The 24,036-nt window shown below is 47.8% G+C and overlaps 2 protein-coding genes and 1 long non-coding RNA gene across 4 annotated transcripts; all 3 read left to right on the plus strand.

Annotated features, from left to right (window-relative positions):
- Nucleotides 1–4,881: 4,881 nt before the first annotated feature.
- Nucleotides 4,882–6,202, plus strand: LOC121405195. Its single transcript, XM_041595788.1, has 2 exons — nt 4,882–5,890; nt 6,180–6,202. Exons 1-2 carry the CDS (start codon nt 4,882–4,884, stop codon nt 6,200–6,202), a joined length of 1,032 nt encoding a protein of 343 aa, XP_041451722.1.
- Nucleotides 6,203–10,743: 4,541 nt separating this feature from the next.
- Nucleotides 10,744–11,404, plus strand: LOC111080570. Of its 2 annotated transcripts, none has more exons than XR_002608518.2 (2): nt 10,744–11,079; nt 11,123–11,404. It is a non-coding gene; the product is annotated as an uncharacterized LOC111080570 (long non-coding RNA). The 2 variants fall into 2 exon arrangements; XR_002608517.2 differs by having other exon boundaries at nt 11,143–11,404.
- A 6,094-nt stretch (nt 11,405–17,498) lies between these two features.
- Nucleotides 17,499–19,039, plus strand: LOC121405196. The gene is made up of 3 exons (XM_041595789.1): nt 17,499–17,891; nt 18,003–18,717; nt 19,017–19,039. Exons 1-3 carry the CDS (start codon nt 17,499–17,501, stop codon nt 19,037–19,039), a joined length of 1,131 nt encoding a protein of 376 aa, XP_041451723.1.
- The last annotated feature ends 4,997 nt before the right edge of the window (nt 19,040–24,036 follow it).

A 24,036-nucleotide genomic window follows, 5' to 3' on the forward strand; every position in this document is an offset into this window, starting at 1 on the left:
ACGTTTCTGGAACTGACCGCTGACGACTGCATGGATCTTATCGCCGCCTAGCTGTCCACGAACTGGTTTACTACGCCATATGAACGATCGATGGACTGGGCTGCCTCCGCCACTTTCCGTATGGCGTAAACTTCCGCCTGGAATATGTTGCATTGGCCCGGTAGCTTTTAGGACAGCATAATCTCAGAGTCTGTACAGTATATGCCCGCTCCTACTCCTCCCTCCATCTTGGAGCCGTCGGTGTAGATGTTGAGGTGTTGAGTCTGATCCCGACCCCTTTTGAGGTTGTTTTTACATCCAGGCAAGTTTGGGGGATCATGTAGTCAGATATACTGGTCATGTCTCGGCCAATTGAACTGCTCGCGAATCCCTGTAGAGACATGTTTCCTGATGCTACTAAGCGTTGTGCCGCCTTTCCTGCAGTCAGTTGAGCGTGGATGTCCAAGGGGTCGATTCCGATTATGGTTTCGAGTGCTTTTGTTGGGGTTGACCTCAGCGCCCTGTAATGCAAAGCAGCGCCTGCCGCTGGGTCCTTTCCATAAGCTTATTGTACGTCGTCTTTTCTGTCGCTTGCCACCACACTAAGACTCCATACAGCAGAGTCGGTCGCACCACCGAGATGTAGATCCAGTGCATTAGAGCAGGTGATAGGCCCCAAGTGCTGCTAAGCACCTTCTTGGATGCATATAGTGCAATGGTGGCGTTCTTCACCCTTTCCAATACATTGGGTCTCCATGTCAGCTTGCTGTCCAGTACTATGCCGAGGTATTTGACTTGTGTTTTCGGGGTCAGCCTGGTTTTTTCAATTTTCGGGGGGATCCATGCCGGTACCTTGTATCTCTTGGTAAAGAGGATGAGGTACGTCTTGTCTCCCTGAGTGTTGATTCCATTATGGAGCTTAGAGTCGATTGACATACTCCCGTAATAATTATGCTTATGTCATCCGCATAAGCTGTTATTTTTGAGGCTCTCCTTTCGAATCTCTTTATTAGGTCGTCGACCACCAGGTTCCACAGGAGGGGCGAGAGGACCCCACCCTCTGTGCCTCTGTGTGCCCCTTTCATCAAGGAAGCGGTGCCCTATTCTGAGTACCCGTCTACAACTTAGAAGGTTCTTTATCCAGAGGTTGATTGCGGGATGCGTGTTGGTCGCTTCTAGGCGGTCCATTATTGCTTTAGTATTCACGTTATTGAATGCTCCGGATATGTCTACGAACACTCCTAGAGCATACTTCTTATTTTGAAGGGCATTTTCGATGGTGGCTACTATCGAGTGCAGTGCCGTCTCCACCGATTTCCCTTTGGTGTAGGCATTCTGGTTTGTGGACATCCGCCCCCCTACATCGTTTCTGATGTGTAGATCCAGCAGCTTTTCTAGTGTTTTGAGTAGAAAAGAGGTGAGGCTTATCGGTCTGTAGTCATTGGGGCTCATATGGCTGCACTTTCCTGACTTTGGAAGGAAGAAAATCCTCGAGGTCCTCCATTGGATAGGGACATAGACTGTGCTCAAGCAAGCTGAGTATATTGCAGAGAGCCATGGGGTGATCACGTCTTTGGTCGCCTGTAGCATGGCTGGAAATAGACCGTCTAGTGCAGGTGCTTTTGTACCCACAAAGGAGTCTATAGCCCAGTGGATTCACTTATACGATATGGGATCTGGTGGAGGATGCTGTTACTCAGTTGCTAGGTCCTGATGCTCTGTAGCGTCAGCGACCTCGGTGCATCCTGGGAAGTGGGCTTCTTCGCTGCCTTCAGTCCATTGTCCATCATTTCGTTTCAGCTGACTCTGTATGGCGGGTTGCTTTGATAGCAACTTCCGGAGTCTGGCCGTTTCTGGGACTTTCTCGATATTGGAGCAGAAGTTCCTCCACGAGTTTCTTTGTGCCTTGCGTATTTTCTTCTTGTACTCCCTGAGTAGGGTTTTGTATTCCTCATTGATTATCTCGTCGTTCGCCAGTTTGGCGATTTTGAAGAATTCTTTGAGGTTATTTCTTTGAAGCGATAAGTCCCGGTTCCACCAGAGTGGTCTGGTTCTCTTTTTCGTTCTCGAGGGTGGGCACGATGCGTGCTACGCATCCAGTAGTTCCTTGGATAGGGTCTCCAGGGACGTTTCTATGTCTACCGGGGATTTCACTGTGCCCGGACGTGTCGCGACAGCTCGCTCCCAGTTTGTGTTCCGGGGGTGTTTCGGAGAGTGTTTAAATCGCACTTAAACTGAATGTACTTATGGTCTGAGAAGGATGGTCTTTCAAGGACTCTCCAGCCAGATACAAAAGTACTCTTTCCCGCTACGAGTGTTAAATCTAGCACGTTTGAAGAGGTGGGACCTACAAAGGTGTATTTCTCTCTTACGTTTGCTACTTCTAGGTTAGTGGATAGTATGAAGTCTAGGAGTGACTCACCTCTATCGTTCATAACGGGGCTTCCCCATACGTTGTGATGTGCGTTTGCGTCCGTACCGACGAGAAGTTGCTGGTCTTTCGGGCTGGCTTCCACCACTAGATGCCTCAACTCTTCAGTTGACGCTGGCCTGTCGTGAGCCATGTAGCAGGAGGCTACCATCAGGCGCCTTTCCTTGCTTTCTAGCATCACCACGGTCAGATCGTCAGTACTGTAATGAGACATGAGGTGAGCATGGATTCCCTTTCGTACGAGTACGGCGGTTCTGTTCCTGCTTACCGATGATGGATAGAACACGTTAAAATTTGAGGACTTTAGTCCGGCCACAGCATTGCCTGATGCAACCCATGGCTCCTGGACTAAGGCTATATCGGCGGGCCCTTGCTCCATGGCAAAGTGGAGCTCCGCCGACGCTATCTTACTTTTGTGGAGGTTGAGCTGCAGCACACTCACCATGTGCGTCTGGCTCAGCTCCACTCGACGGGTTGACTACTACCGTCAGGTCACCATCCTCCTCCGAGTCCAGCGCAAGACCCTGTGCGGCCTCCACGATGGTGTCCAGACCAAGGTCCATCTCCACCTCGCCCGCCTGCAGAGTGTGCGCATCTTTATCCTCTGGGCGGCGCTTTTTCAGCCGCAGGTACACACTGCCCATTCCCCACGCCATCTTCCCGAATCTTGGGTACAGCAGGTCCTCTGCCTCCTTGCTGATCTGAATGATCGCACTCTGGCCCCCCTCATTGGGTAGTGGGCTCCCGATATGCAAAATCCTCCAGTTCGCCGTTAGCTTATCAGGGTTCTGCCGCTGTAGCAGCTTCAGCGCACGGTCCGCTTGGATTACGATGGGGAAGAGTACCTTTGCCTTTGGTATGGACGGGATTAGCTCCCTGTCCACCACCTCCAGCTCTTCCTCCGTCTTGGTTACCGAGAGCATGCTCTCCAGGTCCGAGTCTGTGTCGACCACGGCACCTGTGCGGCTCAACTTGGAGTGAGTCGTTTTTGTTGCAGTGTGGCCGCTGGCGACACGCAGAGACGATTGCTCCTCCCCGTGCCCGCCGGTGGTAGCAGTCACGCTTTCCACCGACGTTTGGGTTGACATCACAACCCTTTTTTGCTCCTTCTTCCGCTCCATTATTGGCCCAGAGGGTCCATGCTGGCTAATATTTTTCGGGGGGACTACGCGTCTTATGCCTACCCGCCAGACACCTTCAGCCATGGCCATGGTTCAGTTCCCCCAAATTTTTGATTGGGAAGACCTGGACCTGGCCTTGGCTAGACACTGCATTACCCGATCCAGGATAATGCAGTGCCCATTGCCCAGCCGGCACCGTCTTGGAGGGTTCAGCTGAAGGATTTTCGCCGGCCGCCTGTACTATAAATTTGTAGAAAAAATCTGTGTGTAAGTGGCTATCTCCGCAACGCGTGCACCAAATTGCATGCTGTTTTTCTAAATGATAGCCAGAGTATGTGGCATTTATTCTGTACAAAAGTTTTTACTTTTCTATAAATAGGTTCCTCAATAATTAAAAAAAAATAAAAAAAAACATCTCAAATTTGGTAAAAATGTGTTTTTGAACGCCTATTTCATTTCATTTTGTGTCATTATATTCATTTTATGATAGATTTTGTTTTTATACCTTTTTGTACGAAAAATTGTTTTCGGAAAAAATTGCAATTTGTGTAAGTATATTTGCTGTTATTGATTACACTAGTCAACACTAGAATTAGGCTGTGGCCCAAAATTTAGATTCTAATAGATTTAGGGGTTTAAAAATTTTTAACGAATTATAGTTTTTTTTTTTAGTGTTGTTTTTTTTTAAGAATTTTTTAAAATCTGGTATTTTTTTTTGTTTTTTTTCAGAGGTAGTGCTTCTATTTTTCACATAACTTTAGTATCTTATATCTTGTAGGGCTAGGCGAAAATCCTCCAGCTGAACCCTCCCGGAAGGTGCCGGGTGGGCAATGGGCACTGCATTATCCCGGATCGGGTCATGCATTGCCGCTTGCTCTGTCCAGGGCAATGCAGTGTCTAGCCAAGGCCAGGTCCAGGTCTTCCCGACCAAAAAAAACTTGGGGGAACTAACTTAGGGGAACTAGCATAAAACGTTAGGGGATGGTCCCCCCAATAAATATTAACTACATGGACCGGAGCAAGGATTGAACAGGGAATGGGATGTCAGTCCAAACGTCGGTGGAAAGCGTGACTGCTACCACCGGCGGGCACGGGGAGGAGCAATCCTCTCTGCGTGTCGCCAGCGGTCACAACTCTAATATGGCGGGAGCAGGTCATATTAGTTTCAAAGCTACATCCACCAAAACGCCTCTCTGCAAGCTGAGCCGCACGGGTGCCGTGGTCGAAACAGACTCGGACCTGGAGAGCGTGCTTAGCGTAAGCAGAACGGAAGAAAAGAGCCTTCTCCGCTCGCCTGAACCAGGTACCAGCTCCCTGCGTAGGGAAGGGCCGAAGCGCTCTAGAGAGGGGATGAAGGCTAACCCCCAATACAAGGCGGCCCTCAAAATCCAAACCCGGCTACAAGGCAAAGAGGACATCTCCCAAGAGGAGAAGTCCAAACTAGCCTGGGCTGAGCAAAAGGTAGAAGAGGGGCGTCTCCACTACGCGGAGCTGCCTCAGATGAAGGCGACGAAGAGCGAATTCGCCAATAGGGTTGAGGAGATGATGGTCACCAAAAGGCAACGCTGGATCGAGAGTGCAAAGGACACCCCGGCGGGCAAGCGGCATCGCGGGCCCAAGGTGGTTATCCCTCAACCTTCTAAGACGAAGAAGCCCAAGCAGAAGGCCAAGGTGAGCGACGTGTCCAAGAGGCACCTCATCGTGGCCCTGATCGACCGCAGCGACGAAAATGGGAAGATGACGGCGGCGCAGTGGAAACAGGTCCACGCCCAGCTGGTAGACTGCCTTTTCGCGCGAATGGAGGAAGCGCCGGACGCTGCCATGCCTACCTTTGACGGTGCGGGATGGCTGAACGGGGTGAAGATCCTCAAATGTAATGATGACCCGACGAGGAAGTGGCTGTTGCAAGTGGTGCCCAAATTGGAAGCTCTGTGGGAGGGGGCCAAGCTGGAGGTAGTGGACAGGGAGATGATCCCTTCCATCCCAAAGGCGAAGGTGCTCTTCCCCATTGCAGTCCAGGGAGACCGAGCACTGAAACTTCTCCAGAGGCAGAATACAGAGGTGCCTACGGCGGACTGGAAAATCCTGCATGCTGGTAGCCCGTTACCCAATGAGGGGGGCCAGCACATGATCATCCAGATCAACAAGGAGGCAGAGGACATCCTCTACCCGAGATTCGGGAAGATGGCATGGGGCGTAGGCAGTGTCTACCTACGTCTCAAAAAGCGCCACCCCGAGGACAAGGACGCGCATACCCTGCAGGTAGGCGAGGTGGAAAAGGACTTAGGTCTGGAGTCCATCGTAGAGGCCGCCCAGGATCTTGCGCTGGACGACTCTGATGCCGCAGAGGACGAGGACGGTGACCTGACTATAATAGTCAACCCGTCGAGTGCAGTTGAGCCAGCCTCCCATGACATTGAGAGTGCTGCAGCTCAACTTGCATAAAAGCAAGCTCGCGTAGGCGGAGCTCCTCATTGCCTTGGAGCAAGGGCCCGTCGACATAGCTTTGGTCCAGGAGCCATGGCTTGCCTCCGGCAATGCTGTGGCCGGACTAAAGTCCTCCAATTACAATCTCTTCTACCCACCATCGGTAAGCAGGACTAGAACCGCCGTACTTGTACGAAAGGGCATCCATGCATCCATTACAGCACTGAAGACCTGGCTGCGGTGATGCTTGAAAGCGAGGAGAAGCGCCTTATGGTAGCATCCTGCTACATGGCACACGACAGGCCAGCTCCACCGGAGGAGCTAAGGAGTCTGCTGGCGGAAGCCAGTCCGAAAGACCAGCAACTCATAGTTAGTGCGGACGCCAATGCCCACCATAGCGTGTGGGGAAGCCCCGATATCAACGAAAGAGGTGAGTCACTTTTAGACTTTATACTATCCACTAACCTAGATGTAGCAAACGTGGGGGAGGAGCACACCTTCGTGGGCCCCACCTCGTCTAACGTACTAGATCTTACACTCGTAACGGGGAACAGTATTTTGGTATATGGCTGGAGAGTCCTTGAAAAACCATCCTTCTCAGACCACAAGTACATTCAGTTTAAGTGCGAATTTAAACACTCTCCGAAGATAACTGTCTATAGAAACCCCCGGAACACAAACTGGGAAAAGTTTAAAAAGACAGTTACCTCGAAGCTCGCGAATCGTGCGGGCACAGTGAAATCCCCGGAAGAAATAGAAACGTCCCTAGAGACCCTCTCCAAGGAGCTACTGGATGCGTACCACGCAGCATGCCCACCCTCGAGAACGAAAAAGAGAACCAGACCACTCTGGTGAAACCGGGACTTATCGCTTCAAAGAAATAACCTCAAAGAATTCTTCAAAATCGCCAAACTGGCGAACGACGAGATAATCAATGAGGAATACAAAACCCTACTCAGGGAGTACAAGAAGAAAATACGCAAGGCACAAAGAAACTCGTGGAGGAACTTCTGCTCCAATATCGAGAAAGTCCCAGAAACGGCCAGACTCCGGAAGTTGCTATCAAAGCAACCCGCCATACAGAGTCAGCTGAAACGAAATGATGGACAATGGACTGAAGGCAGCGAAGAAGCCCACTTCCCAGGATGCACCGAGGTCGCTGACGCTACAGAGCATCAGGACCTAGCAAATGAGGAACAGCACCCTCCAACAGATCTCATATCGTATAAGTGAATCCACTGGGCTATAGACTCTTTTGTGGGTACAAAAGCACCTGGACGAGACGGTATATTTCCAGCCATGCTACAGGTGACCAAAGACGTGATCACCCCATGGCTCTCGGCAATATACTCAGCTTGCTTGAGCACGGGCTATATCCCTATTCAATGGAGGACCTCTAGGATTGTCTTCCTTCCAAAGTCAGGAAAGTGCAGCCATATGAGCCCCAATGACTACAGACCGATAAGCCTCACCTCTTTTCTACTCAAAACACTAGAAAATCTGCTGGATCTACACATCAGAAACGATGTAGGGGGGCGGATGTCAACCAACCAGCATGCCTACACCAAAGGGAAATCGGTGGAGACGGCACTGCACTCGATGTATGCTCTAGGAGTGTTCGTAGACATATCCGGAGCATTCAATAACGTGAATACTAAAGCAATAATGGACCGCCTAGAAGCGACCAACACACATCCCGCAATCAACCTCTGGATAAAGAACCTTCTAAGTTGTAGACGGGTGTACTCAGAATAGGGCACCGCTTCCATGGTGAAAGGGGCACACAGAGGCACACCTCAGGGTGGGGTCCTGTCGCCCCTCCTGTGGAACCTGGTGGTCGACGACCTAATAAAGAGATTCGAAAGGAGAGCCTCAAAAATAAAAGCTTATGCGGATGACATAAGCATAATTATTACGGGAGTATGTCCATCGACTCTAAGCTCCATAATGGAATCAACACTCAGGGAGACAAGACGTACCTCATCCTCTTTACCAAGAGATACAAGGTACCGGCATGGATCCCCCCGAAAATTGAAAAAACCAGGCTGACCCCGAAAACACAAGTCAAATACCTCGGCATAGTACTGGACAGCAAGCTGACATGGAGACCCAATGTATTGGAAAGGGTGAAGAACGCCACCATTGCACTATATGCATCCAAGAAGGTGCTTAGCAGCACTTGGGGCCTATCACCTGCTCTAATGCACTGGATCTACATCTCGGTGGTGCGACCGACTCTGCTGTATGGAGTCTTAGTGTGGTGGCAAGCGACAGAAAAGACGACGTACAATAAGCTTATGGAAAGGACCCAGCGGCAGGCGCTGCTTTGCATTACGGGGCGCTGAGGTCAACCCCAACAAAAGCACTCGAAACCATAATCGGAATCGACCCCTTGGACATCCACGCTCAACTGACTGCAGGAAAGGCGGCACAACGCTTAGTAGCATCAGGAAACATGTCTCTACAGGGATTCGCGAGCAGTTCAATTGGCCGAGACATGACCAGTATATCTGACTACATGATCCCCCAAACTTGCCTGGATGTAAAAACAACCTCAAAAGGGGTCGGGATCAGACTCAACACCTCAACATCTACACCGACACCTCCAAGATGGAAGTTGGAGTAGGAGCGGGCATATACTGTACAGACTCTGAGATTAGGCTGTCCTAAAAGCTACCGGGCCAATGCAACATATTCCAGGCGGAAGTTAACGGCATACGGAAAGTGGCGGAGGCAGCCCAGTCCATCGATCGTTCATATGGCGTAGTAAACCTGTTCGTGGACAGCCAGGCGGCGATAAGATCCATGCAGTCGTCAGCGGTCAGTTCCAGAAACGTCCTGGCGAGCAGGGAGGCATTAGACTACCTAAGCACGACAAAGTCAATGAGGATCTATTGGGTTCCCAGCCACCAGGGCATCGAAGGTAACGAGACAGCGGATGTACTGGCTAAGGAAGGCGTCGGGCTGGCAAACGACAGGACTGAGAACGTGCCTGTCTCCCTCAGAGCGCTTCAAAGCGACTAGAGAGGAGGGCACACATACAGGCCAGCAGCAGGTGGAGGAGAACCACCAACTGCAAGATCGCGAAAACCATGTGCAAGGAGAGCAATGGTAAACTCAGCCAATACCTACTGCACCTACCTCGGAAGGACTGTAGGATGATAATGGGAATACTCACAGGTCATTGCCTGCTGCAGCACATGCAGTCAAACTAGGCATTACCAACAGTGGCAAGTGCAGGAAGTGTGATGAATCTGGGGCTATCGAAACCCTGGAACATCTAATCTGCCAATGCCCGGCCCTCTCAAGGGCAAGAAACAAACATCTTGGCAGCCCGGTACTGGCATCGCTGGAAGATGCATCCAAGAGGACGCTAGCGGAACTCCTTGCCTTTGCAAAATTCTCCTCGATCCTCACGGATTTCGAAACCGCGTAAAAATACTCAGAAGGTCAATACGCACCAATCCGGACAACTAAGGGCCATATTGGCTTATGCGTGGCCCCGTGAGGGCCGTCCGGAACAACCTTACCTAACCTATATCTTGTTGCATAGAACTTTGAAGTTCTGAAAAGCTGACAAATGCAACTATAAATCGTGCCCAGACACTTTGTATTTGCAGCTTAACGCCTGTAAGATATTAAGCTTTCAAATTCAAATTTCATCATTTTTTGCGGTATTTTTTTCGAAATTTTGACTTTAAAAACTCGGGAAAAGTCGAAAAAAATATAATTCTCGGCCAACATTTTTAGTTTAAAATGGACGCATTAATTAGGCGTCGGTTAAGGTATTGTTCATTAAAATCCATGGATATACGGTGGAGCTAAAATTCGTTAACCAAACCTCAAAAGTAAAAAAAAATGGAGAAAAAATACTTTTTACCAAAAATTTAACCCCTTCCAAAAAGTATTTTTTGTCTATTTCTTCACTTTTGAGGTTTGGTTAACGGATTTATAGCTGCGTTTGTCAGCTTTTCAGAACTGCAAAGTTCTATGCAACAAGATATAAGATACTAAAGTTATGTGAAAAATAGAAGCACTACATCTGAAAAAAACCAAGAAAAAAAAAACCAGATTTTAAAAATTCTTTAAAAAAAATGACACCATAAAAAAAATAAAAAAGTACTAGAAAAATTTTAAATCCCGAAATCTATCAGAAAAAGTCATTTTGGTTCACAGCCTAAAGCCTAGTACTCAGACGCGCTAAATTTTCAAAAGTTCAATTTTGTCGAGTAGTGTTATCATTATTTAATTTCGAAGAAAATTTCTAAACATTAAATGCATTTAGTAAGCAGCAAAGCGGGAGGGTCTGCTAGTTCTACATAAATTATAAGCTCAAAAAGCTCACACGTTCCTTCTCGTTTTTTTTTTTGTTTAATCCAAACACAATTTATCTGCGCCCACTTGCTGGATTTGAATGCGAAAATCGCTCAAAAAAAAACGATATTTAGTTTAAAAAGTAAAAAAAAATAGAACCAACAAAATGCATACAAGAGTATGTTTTTTTTTTCAGACAGCTCGTATTGAACTAGTTTTGACACTTGAACATTGGAGCAGCTGCGAATTGCACACCTCGAAGCTGAACTTCTCACTCATATAATCTACATATATAATAAAAATCTCGTGTCACGGTGTTTTTGACTGAACTCCTCCCAAACGGCTGGGTCGATTTTCATGAAACTTTTGTCGTATATCAAGTATGCCCAGACCCATTAACATTTAATTACGTTTTTAGTGTTTTTTGATTAAGTTTTGCTTTGATTTAGCTGTCAGTGTGTTGTGTGACATAACATGTTTAATTTTTTTTTTGAACAAGTAGTGCATTGATTTAGTTGTCAGCGTGTTTTGTGACATAATCTCGAAAATCTATTTTTAATATTTGTCAGTGTGTTTTTTGTTTTTTTGTGAATTTGGTGGCACCGTCGAACAAATGATGCGACACAGTGGACCTTAAAGAACAGTCGAACTAATCGAAGAAAATAATGAAAATGTGTATGAGGGCATGGCCCTCCCAATTGCATGAATCCTAACGAGTAGAGATACGAAATGAAAAGTGGAAAAGTGGAGCGGAGACGTTGTCGCCGCTACATAATCGACAATATCAGATAAAATTACCGACAAAAGGTATGTGTGTGCGCATCAGGAAAAGTGCTAAAACCTCAAATAGAGACCGGTACCATTGAACAGCATACTCATCTGCACGGATCCAGACTCAAACATCTTCCTGAGGTCGATTCGAAAATTCATGCTTCTAAATGACATCGCTCGGAGCAACAGAAATAGTCAACAATTTTGCGGAAAATGGTCTACAATATAATTCAACATTTAAAATTAAAGGACAACTGTACCACAGAGAAAGCTAAATGCTTCCAATGCCAAACGAAGCACATCAGTTTGTCAAATATACTTCATGGATGGTGAGGACCAAAATCGCGCACTCACCAATAGGTTAGATGCAGATTCAGTTGAATGGCAAAAACGAGGATTACCTCATGCACACATTTTAATTTGGAGGAAATAGATAGTGTAATATCCGCGTAATTTTCAGATCCGTCTACTGATCGATATAATTACCACAATCATGATTCATGGCCCATGCCGTGATATAATGACTTCGTGTTATGTTTCTGATATCCGGTTATGAAAATTGTTGCTTTTTATTATTTTTTTATGGTGTCATTTTTATACCCGTACTCAAAAAAATTAAGGGCGGATAGATTTGTAAATTGGTAAAATTAATTTATGGTGATGTGTATACACGCAGAGAAGGAAACGTTTCCGACCCCATAAAGTATATATATTCTTGATCAGCATCAATAGCCGAGTCGATATAGCCATGTCTGTCTGTCCGTCTTGTTGAGCGCCTAGATCTCAGAGACTATAAGAGCTAGGGCAACCAAATTTGGTTTCCAGGCTCATGTGATATCAGACTGCTACAAGTGTATTTCAAAATTTCTCCCCGCCCCCTTCCGACCCACAAAGGACGAAAATCTGTGGCAGGCACAATTTTAAAGATACGATAAAACGCAGTATCGTAGAGAATGACAATGTCTACCAGATTGCCGAATCTGAATCAGATCGGATCATAATTATAGCCAAAATGAAGAAATTAATTTTCAGTTGCTTCCCCCGCCCCATCCAGCAAGAGAAACGCTACTCATTCTCTTTCTCGCTCGCACACTCTGCCACGTTCAGTGCGCGAGCAACCCTTAGCGGAGGAGATTTAGAATATAAATGGTACATCTATAATCTACATGTTAGATGTAAAATATACATTGTAGATGTAGATAGCAGATGTAGCAAAAAAAATGTAATATGTAAAATTTGTTTTTTAATTCTAAAATTATAAAAAATCATAAGCTCAAAAATGTATATACTGACTGAGTACGGGTATAAGTAGAGTCGCGTCCCCAGAAGCGACTCACACGTTCCTTCTCGTTTTTGTCTATTTTTCACTTTCGAGGTTTGGTTAACGAATTTTAGCTCCACCGTTTATCCATAGATTTTAATGAACAATACCTTAAACGACGCCTAATTAATGCGTCTATATAAAACTTAAAATGCATGCCAAGAAATGTTTTTCTTTCGACTTTTCCCGAGTTTTTAAAGTCAAAATTTCGAAAAAAAAGAACTCAAAAAATGATGAAATTTGAATTTGAAAGCTTAATATCTTCCAGGCGTTAAGCTGCAAATACAAAGTGTCTGGGTACGATTTATAGTTGCATTTGTAAGCTTTTCAGAACAAAATTCTATGCAACCAGAAATAAGATACTTAAGTTATGTGAAAATAGAAGCACTACCTCTGAAAAAAACACATTAAACGAGAAGGAACGTGTGAGTCGTTTCTGGGGACACGACTCTACTTATACCCGTACTCAGTCAGTATATACAGCTTATGATTTTGTAGAATTTTGGAAAAAAAAAAAAAATTTTACATTTTACATTTTTTTGCTACATCTGCTATCTACATCTACATATACAATGTCTATTCTACATCTAACATGTAGATTGTACGTGTTCCATTTAGATTCTACATCTCCTCCGCTAGGGGTTGCTCGCGCACTGAACGCGGCAGAGTGTGCGAGCGAGAAAGAGAATCAGTAGCGTCAGCAGCGTTGGAGAAGGAGAGGGAACCAACAGAAAATTCATTTCTTCATTCTGGCTATAATTATGATCCGATCTGATTCAGATTCGGCAATCTGGTAGATATGGTTATTTTCTACGATACTGCGCTTTCAGTTTTATCGTATCTTTAAAATTGTGGCTGCCACAGATTTTCGTCCTTTGTGGGGGCGGAAGGGGGCGGGGCGAAATTTTGAAATACACTTGTAGCAGTGTGATATCACATGAGTCTGGAAAACAAATTTGGTTGCCCTAGCTCTTATAGTCTCTGAGATCCAGGCGTCAAACAAGACGGACAGACGGACAGACGGTCAGACGGACAGACGGACAGACGGACAGACAGACATGGCTCTATCGACTCGGCTATTGATGCTGATCAAGAATATATATACTTTATGGGGTCGGAAACGTTTCCTTCTCTGCGTTACACACATCCACTTTTACCACAAATCTAATATACCCCTTAACTCTTTTTTGAGTACGGGTATAAAAATACCAGATTTAAAAAAATTCTTTAAAAAAAAACTACACCATAAAAAAAACCATAATTCGTTAAAAATTTGTAAACCCCGAAATCTATTAGAATCTAAATTTTGGGCCACAGCTTAATTCTAGTGTTGACTAGTGTTGTGACTAGTGCTTTGTTGTGTTTATTGTGTCTATTGTGTGAATTGTAGCAATTTGTTTTTAATTTGATTTATTCATTTTTATATGAAGGAAAAATGCCACGAGCCAGTCGAGCAATTATAGGTCGGCGAATGCGTATTGTAAATTATGTGGCATTACTAAGACGATCACAGACTACAGATGAACGCGCACAAGCTAATGCATTGCAGCGTGAACGTAATGCACGAAATAGATCTGTTGACCCTGTGCCTGTACTGAATCTTGCACGGCGATCACGAATACGTCGTGCTGTTTTGGCTGAAATGATGCGTGCTGCTTTTAATTAAAACAGTCAGATTTATTATGGTAATTATTATTTCACTTTATACGTAGCGAAGCAGCGTTCTTTTGTGTTCTTTTCTTGAAAATCTATGCATTCAAAAAGTACTGAACCGTTTGAGCCCTAATTAACACTATAGAATCAGGTTTTCGATTAACTAAAAAATTTGCTTTTCGATCGAGAGTCCTTTTCTCCTGTTTCAGTCACAAATGAAAAGACGAATTTGGGTCGTCGTACACGCAACGCAGAAATTACCGGGAAATTACATGGAGCCAGAAGAAAAGGCGTGCAAACAGGCTTGAGGAAGCCAGATGGTGAACACGACAGTCGCGTTCTATAGCAACTAATTTGTTTCGGTCGCATAGTAATGAAAACAATAGACGCAGTAGCAATACAATCGTCTTGCATTTCAATATGATCTAGCTAGATCATATGATTATAGCGTCAATCGCCATGGCCAGATAAGTCATGTCTGCACTTACAGCCAGGCTCTATAGTTCAATAATGAAACGAAAGGAAAATCAAATTACCTCCAATTGAAGCACCACCAGAGCCACTGCCAATTCTACTTGCTGGATCTACTGCTGAGTCGAACCATTTGTTACGAACCTCTTGGTGGTGGGGCAAGGCCAGCTAGCCAGTCATCCCAGGGCTGGATACTTCCCAAGCCCTCAGGTCGCACAACAAACCAAACAAATCGATCATCTCGGACAACAATTGAAACAGCTACAAAAAAAAAAACGGAAACTAACATAACGACACATCAAAAATAAATCATACTCGACAAAGGATCTCCTACTAAAACGTGGACCAGGTTGAGGCGTTGGTTTTAAACCTCCGACGTACCCACCCTACCAGAGATCCGATCAGACCATCTCGGGTCTTCCTGCCATGTGCAGCATCTTCATCATCCTCTCGTAGTCTTGGCTCGCCTTCCCCCCATTTTAAACACTTAGCACTTCATCTTTTCTTATATTTTCAACTTATATTCGAATAACTCCTATCTTTGTTTCAGGTCGACCTCCTAACACCCATCCTAAACTCTTCCTCTCTAGGACCTTAGTTATGGGTATGGGCGTATTACAATTTTTTGAGCGAAGAGGCTTCTCGAAGTCCCACAGATGAATTCCAAGATAAAAACAATGCACGTCCAAGTTTCTTCAGTATATATTTCGGGGTTGATTCGTAGGCTTAAGTTATGTACATATATGTATGTCTCGCGTGCAAAACCGTTTGCTTGTGGGTGAAGAAGCGCATTGAATTCGATCGGTGATACTCAAGCTGCCGAGGGCTGTCGGAGGCGAGAGCGGGAACGTGAGCGTGGGCGGGAGCGCAAGCGTGGTGAATATGCGCGCGAGAGCGGGTCGCCGGGGGGAAAAATGCTCTTAAGCGTGAGAGCGAGAGCGAGGGCAACAGCTTGCGTAGCTGGATTGCTAACAGTGGTGTGGCTGGAATGCCCACAGAGCTGTAGCCCCGCCAGCGCCGTCCTCACTCTAAACAACAATAAATACGAATAAATAAATAAATAAATATAATTAAGAGTACATAAATAAATAAATATATAAATAAATATGTGACGGCCTAGTCGATTTTAAAGTATATGTATAAATTTGTATCGGATTTAATTCAAATTTTTTTGGAAGACGGGGACGTCTTGCCCGGCCGGCAATGGGCACTGCATTACCCCGGATCGGGTTAATGCATTGCCGTTTGCTCTGTCCGAGGTAATGCAGTGTCTAGCTAAGGCCGGGTCCAGGTCTTCCCGATATAAAATTGGGGGAACTGAACCATGGCCATGGCTGGAGGTGCCTGGCGGACAGGCATAAAATGCTAGGGGGTGGTCCCCCCGATAAATATTAACCACATGGACCGGAGTAAGGATCAAGCAGGGACTGGGATTGTGACGCCCAGCGCCACCACAAAAAAAGCGCCGGCGCCACATTGCAACATACAAATTACCTACAATTACAGACATTACCATTACATATAAGCATAACACATATCACATACCACCTAGTATCACATATTTATAAGCGACACAAAAACCATGAAGTTCCTTCCAATAAATAACTAAGAAAAAAACCGTTAAACATTTAAATTCAAATCCAAACCAGGAACACGCGCGCCAAAGACTAGTGTGACCAACGCGCACCGAACACGGTCACACTAACAGCTGGGCCGGGACGCGTTATGGCAAAAACCAGAACGCGTTAGGCCCATATCGGGGCACACACAGCTGATCACCGGCAATAAAAGGAGGATCGCCAGATCGAATCGGGGCAGTCCAACTCGGAAAGCCCTGGCCTAAGAAACCAGAATTTTACAGCGGATCTTGTGCCAAAGGTAATATCTACCTTTCCACTCGTTCTGCTCAATACTTTACCTCTCCTGCCCAGAGTGTGTCCAAACCTCTGAATCCTCTCCAGAGTGTGCCAAAACCTCTGAATCCTCTCCAGAGTGTGTCAAAACCTCTGAATCCTCTCCAGAGTGTGTCAAAACCTCTGAATCCTCTCCAGAGTGTGCCAAAACCTCTGAATCCTCTCCAGAGTGTGTCAAAACCTCTGAATCCTCTCCAGAGTGTGTCAAAACCTCTGAATCCTCTCCAGAGTGTGCCAAAACCTCTGAATCCTCTCCAGAGTGTGTCAAAACCTCTGAATCCTCTCCAGAGTGTGTCCAAACCTCTGAATCCTCGCCAGAGTGTGTCCAAACCTCTGAATCCTCTCCAGAGTGTGTCCAGACCTCTGCCTCAATCTTCTCCTCGGAGCGTGTCCAAACCTCCGCACCAATCTTCTCCTCGGAGCGTGTCCAAACCTCCGCATCAATCTTCTCCTCGGAGCGTGTCCAAACCTCCGCATCAATCTTCTCCTCGGAGCGTGTCCAAACCTCCGCATCAATCTTCTCCTCGGAGCGTGTCCAAACCTCCGCATCGCTCTTCTCCTCGGAGTGTGCTCCAACCTCCGCATCAATCTTCTCCTCGGAGCGTGCTCAAACCTCCGCCGCAAACATCTCCTCGGAGCGTGTCCCAACCTCCGCACCGATCTTATCATCGGAGTGTGTTCCAACCTCCGCCTCCATACTCTCGTCGGAGTACCCTCGAACCAGTCGAACTCCAAACCCGCGTAGCCCGTCGCAAACAGCCACGTGCGGCCGAGTAGCCAAAACCGAAGGAAGATCCCGAAGGAAGACACGTCCCCACGATCCATCTTATTTCCAACTCTGTACAATTAAGACCAATAAAGAAACTTTGTTTTAACTTCCTACTTGCTTGCGTTATTCTTGAACCGAGATATCCCTTTCAGCTACCACAGCCAGAAACCTAACAAATTTCTGTGAACCCGGCGCGGCGAGCATACCCCGGCCGAAGCAACGTCACAGGATGTCAGTCCAAACGTCGGTGGAAAGCGTGACTGCTACCACCGGCGGGCACGGGGAGGAGCAATCCTCTCTGCGTGTCGCCAGCGGTCACAACTCTGATATGGCGGGAGCAGGTCATATTAGTTTTAAAGCTACTGCCACCAAAACGCCTCTCTGCAAGCTGAGCCGCACGGGTGCCGTGGTCGAAACAGACTCGGACCTGGAGAGCGTGCTCAGCGTAAGCAGAACGGAGGAAGAGAGCCTTCTCCGCTCGCCTGAACCAGGTACCAGCTCCCTTCGTAGGGAAGGGCCGAGGCGTTCTAGAGAGGGGATGAAGGCTAAGGCCCAATACAAGGCGGCCCTCAAAATCCAAACCCGGCTACAAGGCAAAGAGGACATCTCCCAAGAGGAGAAGTCCAAACTAGCATGGGCTGAGCAAAAGGTAGAAGAAGGGCGTCTCCACTACGCGCAGCTGCCTCAGATGAAGGCGATGAAGGGTGAATTCGCCAATAGGGTTGAGGAAATGATGGCCACCAAAAGGCAACGCTCGACCGAAAGTGCCAAGGACACTCCGGCGGGCAAGCGGCATCGCGGGCCCAAGGTGGTTATCCCTCAACCTTCTAAGACGAAGAAGCCCAAGCAGAAGGCCAAGGTGAGCGACGTGTCCAAGAGGCACCTCATCGTGGCCCTGATCGACCGCAGCGACGAAAATGGGAAGATGACGGCGGCGCAGTGGAAACAGGTCCACGCCCAGCTGGTAGACTGCCTTTTCGCGCGAATGGAGGAAGCGCCGGACGCTGCCATGCCCACCTTTGACGGTGCGGGATGGCTGAACGGGGTGAAGATCCTCAAATGTAATGATGACCCGACGAGGAAGTGGCTGTTGCAAGTGGTGCCCAAATTGGAAGCTCTGTGGGAGGGGGCCAAGCTGGAGGTAGTGGACAGGGAGATGATCCCTTCCATCCCAAAGGCGAAGGTGCTCTTCCCCATTGCAGTCCAGGGAGACCGAGCACTGAAACTTCTCCAGAGGCAGAATACAGAGGTGCCTACGGCGGACTGGAAAATCCTGCATGCTGGTAGCCCGTTACCCAATGAGGGGGGCCAGCACATGATCATCCAGATCAACAAGGAGGCAGAGGACATCCTCTACCCGAGATTCGGGAAGATGGCATGGGGCGTAGGCAGTGTCTACCTACGTCTCAAAAAGCGCCACCCCGAGGACAAGGACGCGCATACCCTGCAGGTAGGCGAGGTGGAAAAGGACTTAGGTCTGGAGTCCATCGTAGAGGCCGCCCAGGATCTTGCGCTGGACGACTCTGATGCCGCAGAGGACGAGGACGGTGACCTGACTATAATAGTCAACCCGTCGAGTGCAGTTGAGCCAGCCTCCCATGACATTGAGAGTGCTGCAGCTCAACTTGCATAAAAGCAAGCTCGCGTCGGCGGAGCTCCTCATTGCCTTGGAGCAAGAGCCCGTCGACATAGCTTTGGTCCAGGAGCCATGGCTTGCCTCCGGCAATGCTGTGGCCGGACTAAAGTCCTCCAATTACAATCTCTTCTACCCACCATCGGTAAGCAGGACTAGAACCGCCGTACTTGTAGGAAAGGGCATCCATGCTTATCTTATGTCTCATTACAGCACTGAAGACCTGGCTGCGGTGATGCTTGAAAGCGAGGACAAGCGCCTTATGGTAGCATCCTGCTACATGGCACACGACAGGCCAGCTCCACCGGAAGAGCTAAGGAGTCTGGTGGCGGAAGCCAGTCCGAAATACCAGCAACTCATAGTTGGTACGGACGCCAATGCCCACCATAGCGTGTGGGGAAGCCCCGATATCAACGAAAGAGGTGAGTCACTTCTAGACTTTATACTATCCACTAACCTAGATGTAGCAAACGTGGTGGAGGAGCACACATTCGTAGGCCCCACCTCGTCCAACGTACTAGATCTTACACTCGTAATGGGGAACTGTACTTTGGTATCTGGATGGAGAGTCCTTGAAAGACCATCCTTCTCAGACCACAAGTACATTCAGTTTAAGTGCGAATTTAAACACTCTCCGAAGATAACTGTCTATAGAAACCCCCGGAACACAAACTGGGAAAAGTTTAAAAAGACAGTTACCTCGAAGCTCGCGAATCGTGCGGGCACAGTGAAATCCCCGGAAGAAATAGAAACGTCCCTAGAGACCCTCTCCAAGGAGCTACTGGATGCGTACCACGCAGCATGCCCACCCTCGAGAACGAAAAAGAGAACCAGACCACTCTGGTGAAACCGGGACTTATCGCTTCAAAGAAATAACCTCAAAGAATTCTTCAAAATCGCCAAACTGTACTCAGGGAGTACAAGAAGAAAATACGCAAGGCACAAAGAAACTCGTGGAGGAACTTCAGCTCCAATATCGAGAAAGTCCCAGAAACGGCCAGACTCCGGAAGTTGCTATCAAAGCAACCCGCCATACAGAGTCAGCTGAAACGAAATGATGGACAATGGACTGGAGGCAGCGAAGAAGCCCACTTCCCAGGATGCACCGAGGTCGCTGACGCTACAGAGCATCAGGACCTAGCAAATGAGGAACAGCACCCTCCAACAGATCTCATATCGTATAAGTGAATCCACTGGGCTATAGACTCTTTTGTGGGTACAAAAGCACCTGGACGAGACGGTATATTTCCAGCCATGCTACAGGTGACCAAAGACGTGATCACCCCATGGCTCTCTGCAATATACTCAGCTTGCCTGAGCACGGGCTATATCCCTATTCAATGGAGGACCTCGAGGATTGTCTTCCTTCCAAAGGCAGGAAAGTGCAGCCATATGAGCCCCAATGACTACAGACCGATAAGCCTTACCTCTTTTCTACTCAAAACACTAGAAAAGCTGCTGGATCTACACATCAGAAATGATGTAGGTGGGCGGATGTCAACCAACCAGCATGCCTATACCAAAGGGAAATCGGTAGAGACGGCACTGCGAAAATGCCCTCCAAAATAAGAAGTATGCACTAGGAGTGTTTGTAGACATATCCGGAGCATTCAACAACGTGAATATGAGCGCGATAATGGACCGCCTAGAAGCGATCAACACACATCCCGCAATCAACCCCTGGATAAAGAACCTTCTAAGTTGTAGACGGGTGTACTCAGAGTGGGGCACCGCTTCCATGGTGAAAGGGGCGCACAGAGGCACACCTCAGGGTGGGGTCCTCTCGCCCCTCCTATGGAATCTCATGGTCGACGACCTGATAAAGAGATTCAAGAGGAGAGCCCCAAAAATAACAGCTTATGCGGACGACATAAGCATAATTATTACGGGAGTATGCCCATCGAGCCTCAGCTCTATAATGGAATCAACACTCAGGGAGATATGTGAGTGGGCGGGAAAAGTAGGGGACTCAGTATCAACGCGGACAAGACGGACCTCATCCTCTTCACCAAGAGGTACAAGGTACCGGCATGGATCCCCCCGAAAATTGACAGAACCAGGCTCACCCCAAAAACACAAGTCAAATACCTCGGCATAGTTTTGGACAGCAAGCTGACATGGAGACCCAATGTATTGGAAAGGGTGAAGAAAGCCACCATTGCGCTATATGCATTAAAGAAGATGCTTAGCAGCACATGGGGCCTGTCACCTGCACTAATGCACTGGATCTACATCTCGGTAGTGCGACCGACTCTGCTGTATGGAGTCTTAGTGTGGTGGCAGGCTACAGAAAACAAAACCTACAATAAGCTGATGGATAGAACTCAGCGGCAGGCACTGCTCTGCATTACTGGGGCGCTGAGGTCAACCCCAACAAAAGCACTCGAAACAATACTCGGAATTGACCCCCTAGACATCCACGCTAGACTGACTGCAGGTAAGGCAGTACAACGCCTAGTCGCATCAGGCAATATGTCGCTGCAAGGATTCGGGCACAGTTCAATAGGCCGAGACATGATCAGTATATCTGACTACATGATCCCCGAACGTGCCTGGACGTCAAAACAGCGATACACATGGAACCCGACGACTGGAAAGAAAGTTGGGACCAGAACGAACACCTAAACATATACACGGATGGCTCCAAGATGGAGGGAGGAGTAGGTGCGGGCATATATTGTACAGACCCTGAAATAAGGCTGTCCTATAAGCTACCGGACCAATGCAGCATATTCCAGGCAGAAGTCTTTCCCATACGGAAAGCGGCGGAGGTTGCTCGATGTACGGAACGCACACATAATGTGGTCAACCTGTTCGTGGACAGCCAGGCGGCGATAAGATCCATGCAGTCGCCAGCGGTCAGTTCCAAAAATGTCCTGGCAAGCAGGAAGGCACTAGATTTCCTAAGCACGACAAAGTCAGTGCGGATCTATTGGGTTCCCAGCCACCAGGGCATCGAAGGCAACGAGACAGCAGACGTACTGGCTAAGGAAGGCGTCGGGCTGGCAAACGACAGGACTGAGAACGTGCCTGTCTCCCTCAGAGCGCTTCAAAGCGACCTAGAGAGGAGGGCACACATACAGGCCAGTAGCAGGTGGAGGAGAACCACCAACTGCAAGATCGCAAAACCATGTGAAAGGAGAGCAATGGTAAGCTCAGCCGCTACCTACTGCACCTACCACGGAAGGACTGTAGGATGCTAATAGGTATACTCACAGGTCATTGCCTGGCTGCAGCACATGCTGTCAAACTAGGCATCACGAACAGTAACAAGTGCAGGAAATGCGATGAATCTGGGGCTATCGAAACCCTGGAACATCTAATCTGCCAATGCCCGGCCCTCTCAAGGGCAAGAAACGAACATCTTGGCAACCCGGTACTGGCATCGCTGGAAGATGCATCCATGAGGACGCCAGCGGAACTCCTTGCCTTTGCAAAATTCTCCTCGATCCTCACGGATTTCGAAACCGCGTAAAAACACTCAGAAGGTCCATACGCATCAATCCGGACAACTAAGAGCCATACTGGCCTATGCGTGGCCCCGGGAGGGCCGTCCGGGACAACCTAATTCCTCATTCCACTCACTGTGTTTTTTTTTTTTTAAGTCCCGATCCGTAACTTTTTTTTTTTGTTCTGCCTTCCGCTAACGATTTTTTTGTTCTGTCCCCTACTGCCTAAGCTGCCCATACCTATATCATTGGTCGCCAAGCCCTATCGATCTCTTCTATTGCCTTGAACCAGGTTCAAGGGCATGGCCTACTCTTCCTGGTAGCCGCTCTCTCCCCTTAAGGGTGTGTAGGTGAGTTGGCTCCGGGACACTGTTATGTGAGAGGCGAGGTTCTTCTCTCTCCACAGGGAATTCAAGAGCGCGCGGATCTCTTACAGTTTCAAGATCGCCCGACTAGGGGGCGCCACTGTCCGCTAAACACTTCCCCTTCAACCTCGGCCTTGCCACCCTGTCTGGAAATCTTTCCCCTTCCTCGATATCCCTGAAATGCAACACCTAGTGAAAATTCGGGAGACCATGGAAGCGAAGAATTATTTATTCACAAACATTGAAGGAACTATAAATTTGCGCCGGCCTTGCTTACAGCGCCCCAACGTAGGCTTACACCCACTCCTCTACCAGTTTATATGTGAGTACGTTCCCCTTTTGCTATCTTGGTCTTACTTTTTTTCTAAAATTTTAGGTCTTTCGCGTGAAAAATCCCCACAGGCTTCCCCGACAGATCCTCCAACTCTCGCCCTACTGGGCGTACGTCTCGGCATTTTATAAATTTCCGTGCGAACTTGGCGTTGTAGCTTTTGCCAAAGTCGCTAAGAGTGAAATTGCGCCTGTAAACTTCTTGACCAGGCGTGAAATATTCGGGCCCATTTTTTGTAGCGTTGGCTGCTCCGCTCATATGCTTGGTGTAAGTTGTTCTTTATATGCTCGCGAATGATTTGATGCTTATCAGTGGGATCTAATGTGTGCACATCGTGCTCTGCCAACGACTGCAACTTCCTCGCCAGCTTGTAGCAGTTTCCATTCAGGAACATTTGCTGTCCGAACACTGCGAAGAATGGCGTTACGCCTGTGGCTTTGTGCACTGAGTCACGGATCGACACTTCAATCTCCGGTAAGTACATGTCCCAGTCTCGGTGATCCTTTTCTAAGTACGTCCTTATTGCAGCCAATATCGTCCGGTTCACCCTCTCGGCTGCATTACTTTGCGGCGAGTATACGGCTGTACGCATGTGTCGGATTCCGAAGGTGCCTATCATGTCCTGGAACACCTTTGAGACGAATTGCATTCCGTTGTCGGAGTGGATCACCTCTGGCACTCCGAACTTGTAGAATACCTCCTGCATAAGAAATTGTACCACATTTGCCGCGGTGGCCTCTCTCATCGCTTTCAGGAAGGTAAACTTTGAGAAATGGTCCACGACGACGAAAATCCAGGCCTGTTCCCTTTTCGACCTGGGATACTTCCCCAGGAAATCTATGTAGATCTTCTGGAATGGCCTCTCCGTAACTACTTCCTGACCGATTTCTACCTGGCTACGATAATTCGGTGCTTTGGACTCCTTACAAGTGTCGCAGTCTCGGACATATTCCCGCACTTGTGTCGTCATCGCTGGACAGTAATAGTGCCTTTTTAACCGATGCAGGGTCTTCTTCATCCCACCGTGTCCAGCTTTGTGGTCTTCATGGGCCTTGGCGACGAGAGTTGCTGTCACAGACGCGGGAATC

This window comes from Drosophila obscura, unplaced genomic scaffold (assembly GCF_018151105.1).
Source record: "Drosophila obscura isolate BZ-5 IFL unplaced genomic scaffold, ASM1815110v1 contig_8, whole genome shotgun sequence".
NCBI lineage: Eukaryota > Metazoa > Arthropoda > Insecta > Diptera > Drosophilidae > Drosophila > Drosophila obscura.